The 6,896-nt window shown below is 35.6% G+C and overlaps 1 protein-coding gene across 1 annotated transcript; it reads left to right on the plus strand.

Annotated features, from left to right (window-relative positions):
* Positions 1 to 933: 933 nt before the first annotated feature.
* LOC311295810 (uncharacterized protein) lies at positions 934 to 6,896 on the plus strand. The gene is made up of 6 exons (XM_084417334.1): positions 934 to 1,226; positions 1,405 to 1,728; positions 3,436 to 3,735; positions 4,503 to 4,619; positions 4,710 to 4,777; positions 6,049 to 6,896. Exons 1-6 carry the CDS (start codon positions 1,178 to 1,180, stop codon positions 6,094 to 6,096), a joined length of 906 nt encoding a protein of 301 aa, XP_084273460.1. The 5' UTR covers positions 934 to 1,177; the 3' UTR covers positions 6,097 to 6,896.

A 6,896-nucleotide genomic window follows, 5' to 3' on the forward strand; every position in this document is an offset into this window, starting at 1 on the left:
TGGCCAGGCACACCTGGATTAATCAGTTTGTCCAATAATGTCAGACAGGAAACAAAGGACCTGCCTGAAGTTCAGGAAGTAGTGCAGCTGTGCATAAAGCCCATTCGCTCAGAGCGATAATTTGCAAAAGCATTTAAGCTTTGATGAGAACTATGAAAAGGGAGTTGAGTCTTTACTGTAACGGAAATGGTAGCCAGAAACCAAGGTGTCAAAAACAAAACAATTTTTTTTTTTTTTTACTGAGAACAAGTTTGTTATATCTCAGTGGTCTAGGGTTATACATTTACTGTTTGGAATAGCATATATATTTTTACTTTGTTTTTGCTGTATTTACTATTTTAAATATGTGCTAAATATGTGAATTTACTGCATGCATTATTTAGAGCTAGCGAAGAGCTTAACAAATGAATAAAGAAAAATAAAATGACTGATCACTTTTTAGCTCGTCTAATCAAACAAGAAGTGAACATGAGTCATGCAAATATTATCATTCTGATGGATTATATCTGTTCAATTCAACATTTATGTAAATGTATATATAAATTAGTTCATGTGTTAGTCCGTGGAGATTCTTTAGCTTGGTTCCTCCTCAAAGTTTCTTCGGTTAGACTGTAAAGTACATTGGAAGAACAATATTGAATGTGAAATGACAAATGCATTGAATGGGCCCTTTATAAATCATGTAATTCAACAGCAACATTGAACAGTGTAATGTAACTGCACACTCATAAATAATTAAAACATTTAAATAATGTTACTTGCAAAGTAATGCCCAGTTTTTTAAAAAAAAAAAACAACCAGAGAGCTTTCAAGATAAAACACTGGTAGATTTAAAATAAAATAAAATAAAACAATTTTAGAGGGGAGGAGAAGGGGTGGAGAGAGAGAGAGAGAGAGAGAGAGAAAAGAGAGAGAGAGAGAGAGAGAGAGAGAGAGAGAGAGAGAGAGAGAGAGAGAGAGAGAGAGAGAGAAAGACTGCAAGCGTCTCGGTTTTACAATGTTGGATTATTTCTACTTGTAACCGGTTCTAATTTTTCTATGGTGATATTTTTTTTTTATTGTTGAAGGACTGGAGTATGTGAAGTACATTTGAGAATGAAAAGGATTCTGTTTAAGTGGAGTAGATGATCATCGAATTGGGCCATGTGGACATTATATATCAAAGAACATTTGGAAAATGATTCATAAAGAGACTTTATTCTGTCTGGGTTTATTGATCCTGAGTGGTATGTGTTAAATTTCTTTTTATGAAATATGACTTTTCATATTGTATAGGCTATTTTGTACCTTAAGTGCTGTGTTTGTTTGACTTGTTAAGACGGTTATAGATGATCTTCCTTACTAACATCCTATTTGATCTGAAACCGGTTACTACTTTACTGATATTTTCTGTTTGTGTTCCAGGTGTGTTTGTTGATTCAGATGAAGTGAAGTCAGTGTCAGTGATGGAGGGAGATTCTGTCACTCTAAACTCTGATGTTCAAGTACAGCGAGATGATCAGATACTGTGGATGTTTGGACCTAAAGAGACACGTATAACTGAAATCCATAAACAGATCATTAATATGTATACCAGTAATGAGACATTTGGAGACAGTCTCCAGATGGACAGTCAAACTGGATCTCTGACCATCAGAAACATCAGAACTGAACTCTCTGGACTTTATAAACTGAACGTCCTCAGCAACAGAGGAACTTCATACAAGAGATTCAGTGTTACTGTCTATGGTGAGTAAATTGATTTTCATGATGATCCAGAGTGTTTGTTATATTTGGGATATAAATGAGGGATTTCAAAACATTGACTGCGTTTAAATGTGCAGTATTAATGCGATTATTTTCAAAAAGCAGAGAAAGGACTAAGTGAAGATTTCTGGAGGAGTGAACCCTAATCTTTCAATTAACCGCCAGATCATATAAGCAGCCGCTCACCTTGCTCTGGCATCAGCTGTTAGCGTCCCTCCTCTCTCCCCAGCTCCACCAACATAATTTACGCATCTTGCTGCCATACTCCTCATCCCAGCATTAGTAGTCCCACTGAGAGGTTTATCTAAGCTGGAGCTGAAGCTGCTTCCTCAAGCCCCTCCACTGCCGACAGCAAACCAAATACGCTTAACCTTATTAGCTTAATGATTTTATGGGAATAGGAACTCATGAAATCACAGTAAGATGTTTTCATGACACGAGCAAAAACCCCACTCCAATTTACATGCCATTTTCATTTCTCTAAATATTTAATTCAAGAATTGTTGTTATTGTCATCGCCATTATTCACATACACCAAGCATAAATGACGAACTCAAATACAGTCATGTGTTACTCCCCACTTTTTTAATCTACTTAGGTCAAATGCAGAACACATTTCTTGCAGACATATTGGATATTTTTCAGTGAGGCGCCTAAAATATCTTCATTTCAATGTTTTTTCAATGATCATCAGTGTACTGCATTATATTCATGTTGCACAGTATCTTCATTACCCACAAAAAAAAAAAAAAAATCAAATCTGTGTGTGGCAGCGCCACCTGTGTATATCACAAGAACATGCACATTTGGGTCCAGGTTTACTAACAGCTTGCACCAGCATAAACCCTCTTTTGGCCTTTAAACCTACTATCATGATTTACTATAGAAACGCAGTGAAAAATTAGCGCTGAAAAGGCTTGGACAGAGTTATTTTTGTAGCTGACCTCATTGCATATGCATTTGTCGGAGTTTCCCTTTTTGAAACAGTATTTATGGGATAAGAGTATTTAAATCAATCATCCAAGGTGATTTACTAAGGTTAGCGCTAGTTAATTTACTGGTATTTGGGCTAGTCAATTTACTGGTATTTGCGCCATTATTTACTGCCCCCAAAAAAGCATGTCTTAAATCAGACGCTACTTTGCGCTGCTCTTAATAGATAATATATGATAACATAATGAAAATTATCCGGCTGCGTCTGGTTCTTTAACTTGTGTGTCGTCAGTAGATCATAAGCTCAGAATTGGCGCTCACTCCCATCGGCGCTTTTTTTGTGGAAATGGGCTCTAATCCTGTTTAGTAAAACTGGCCCTTGAGTGGAATATGCTATTAAAGTGTTTACATGCCTGTTTACTACGTTTAAAATCAGCACGCAAAAAAAAATATATTTTGCCACAGTTATGGTTACTATGATTATGATCTTAATAGCATCACTTTGATCAAAGCATTGTGTTTGCATGAGGTAAAGTTTAATAACAGTATTGCTTTATTTTCGTTTTATGAAGGTGCTTGTAAATGTTGTTATTGTTTCTTCGCAAACACTAACTTTGCGTGAAAACCTGCTCCAATAAATAGTTTTTGAAAATGTACTTATTGACGTGATCTGCATGTTTAAGAATATTTAGGGATGCCTCAATTGTTAAGATGTTATTCATTAATCGTTCCTGAAATAATATTTTATATTTCCAGCTGACCTGCCCATTCCCGTTATCACCAGTAACTCTTCAAACTGTTCTTCATCATCTGGATCATCTGTGTCCAGATGTTCACTGGTGTGTTCAGTGTTGAATGTGAGGGATGTGACTCTCTCCTGGTACAAAGGAATCAGTGTATTGTTCAGCATCAGTGTGTCTGATCTCAGCATCAGTCTCTCTCTACCTCTGGAGGTGGAATATCAGGATAAAAACACTTACAGCTGTGTGATCAACAATCCCATCAGAAACCAGACCACACATCTGGACTTCACGCAACACTGTCACACATGTGAAGGTAAGTAAACACAGCATGTTTTATCCTCTAATTGTGAATTCTGAGACTTTTAGTCTATGTCTGTTTTAGGGGTGCAACGGATCGCAGTTGATCCGTGATTTTTACAGACCAGGCCCCACAGTTCGGCACGCATTTGATTTGCGGGTTAACTGCTGAATTTTTTACACATACACACGAAATAGTCACAATACACGTCTCAGCAAGTATTCTCTCGGTTATGTCGTAGGTGAACAGTTGAAAAAGAAACCATGGTAATTTTCTGGGGGGTTTTTCAGTCCGTTCATTCGATCTTAAAGTGACAGCAGACACCTAATATTCCTACTGTTGTCGGTCATTAATGTTTATAAAAAAAATAAAAAATACAGCTTCAACAAAGATGAAACTATGTTCAATTTCTACAGTGAACATAGGCTTAATTATTAATTTCTGAACCTGAATACTACTGTTAGACTTTGGAACTTTGTCATTTAGTATTCATCTCTGCTTGTAATTTGTGTATTTGTTCTTTTTTCATTACCGACTGCTCACTTTTTTTAGCAGATAAATAATGAAAAAATGTTGATGACAGCATTTACAAATGGTTGTCCAATAAAATTCTCCCCAGAATTTGCTTCTGTCAAGAAGCCAGTCGTTGTGTCTTGGACTGAAGACAAGCCTTTCATGTTAATGACAATTTTTGTCATCATAATGATTTATTTAATGACTTGTTTGAAACTTTAAGCTGTTTAATTAAGATTACACTAATGACTATATTCTGTGCATTACAGAACATGACCAGCGTTCGCATCTCATTGCTGCTGCTGTAGTACTGATGCTGGTGACAGCTGTAGTTGTAGTTGCAAGGCGCTACTGTTTAATGAAGTGTAAACAAGCAGGAAAAGAAGGCAAGTTTTTACATTAAAAAAGAAAACAGTAATCTTTTTTTTTTATACTATTTTTAATCAGCATTTTTTTTTTTTAATGATTATTAACAGTTAAGACTCAAGGGGAAGAGATGCATTATGCTGAACCCACATTCTGTGCACATCAGTTTCAGAGTACGGTAAGATATATATATATTTTTTTTTTTTTTTATTTTTTTTTTTTTACTGTGGAACAGTCACGGTTGGTTTTGGGGTTTGTTTCATGTTTCATGTCTTTTATTTTGTAGTTTTGTTCCTGTTTCCAAGTCATGTGCTTCTCTTGGTTAATGTGTTATGTTCTCATTGGTTTGTCTTGTCATGTGAAACTCTGCTCTGTTTTTCATTGGTTCATTGTTTTATTGTTCACAGATGTTCCTTGTTTAGTCATTAGTCTCTGTGTATAAATAGCTCTCATGTTTCCATTGTCTAGCTTTGATGTTGTTGTTACCTACTATTGGTGAGTGTTTTTATATTCGTGCCACTTTACTATCAATTCAAGCCTTTTTTGGCCTGTGATTTTGTTGATAGCACATAGTTATTTTTTTGTTATTTTGTTCATAGCACATCTTCAAACTTGCCTTCAGTGGACTAAGGGGCCGTTTACACCTGGCCACTTCATGCGTTTTCTGTGATCGAATAGCTATCCTATCGTGAAAAGTCCAGGTGTAAATGCCCTCCGAAACGCATTCGAAACGGATTTGAATCCGATGACTCAAACCACTTCAGGGGGGGTCTGGGCCGCATTCCAGACGAAACTGGACAAGTGTAAACGCATCTGGTTATTGAAACCACATATGTAAATTTTACTACTAAATCAAAGTGAAAGTAATTCACAGACGCTTAATAGTCATCATCTTTAAATGTAAAGCAACGAAATGATCTTACCAGGGCTGTTGCTGCTCTCTCCTATTACGGTCTTTGATTTAGACATTTTAGAAAAAGCAGATCTGTTGTAGCCTATTTGGTGACGTGCACTCATTAAATCTTCATATAGCGTGGGAATTGAAGATCGGATTTATATTCGTTTCGCAAAAGAGCATTTGTGATCAGGTGTAAATGGAATCGTTTTGATAAATCAGATAGCTATCCGATCTGAGAGAACGCATGAAGTGGCCAGGTGTAAACCGCCCCTAAGTTACAGCAGTTTTTCTACATGTATACTCCCCTCAGCTTATTATTCCTTCTGTATTTGCATGCAACTGGTTTTTCCAGTATTACTGTAAATATAGCTTTTATTTTATATGAACTTCTGTCCCTTGTTGAAATCTACATTGCGTTTAGTGTAGCCGGCTTTACATTGCTTTAACTCAAAATAAGTTAAGCTTTTTTTATTTTATTTTTTACAAAGCTGATTGTACAAAAAAGAAAAAAAGCAACTTATTTTTAATTGATTGTATTTCTTTTATTGCAGGACGATGTTGCAGAAGATCACACGGTGTACTCCAATGTTAAGACATGAATTTAGCCTGTAAAAGTTTCATCTATTGGTTTGTGGGTTGATGAGTTCTGGCAATTCCCCAGAAATCCAGGGTTGCCATGTATGCCATAGTTTTCTCTTGTTTTTTTTTAGGAGTCACTGAGTTTTAGTTTTGCAAAATAAAAACTTAAATGTACCATATATATATTCTACAGGTCTGTCTATGTTCTGTACAGTTCTTCCTGTGTTTTTTATCAAAATTTGGGATATTGCATAAAAAAAGGTATTTTCATGTTTTAATGTTATTTAATAATAGTCTTATACATGTATCTGCGTCTTACTCGTCAGATGACTGTGCGATCTTAACAGTTTGCTCATTCAGGTCTTTTTTTTCATTCAGACTGAAAAGCTGACTTGACTACCTGTAAGGTTAATTTACTCTAAGATACCTGAAATACCTAATACCTCATTGTGTATACATGCATTAATGAAAATGTCTTCAATGTCAATCAAAAAATGTGAATCACTAAATCAAGCCAAATGGATTTTTTTTTTTACTAACCCTCTATTGCATAGCGTTGCCATATGGCAACAATTACTTTATTTTAATTTTCTAAAAAGCTGTGATAAAATCTATTTTACAGTTACTTGTGAAAAGGGGGCTTTTACTTTTGAAGGAAATACAATTTATGAGGTCACATGACCAGGATATCCTGTTTGCCAGTCCTTTTTGCTCATGGACATTGACATGCAAACATCACTGTCTGGGGCTCCCGAAGATTGCCCTTTATTCAGAATTTTGGAAAATTTTCATCAAATAAATTGAAGTCACTATCTGGGTT

The sequence above is a fragment of the Rutilus rutilus genome (genome assembly GCF_951802725.1).
Source record: "Rutilus rutilus genome assembly, chromosome: 8".
Lineage (NCBI taxonomy): Eukaryota > Metazoa > Chordata > Actinopteri > Cypriniformes > Leuciscidae > Rutilus > Rutilus rutilus.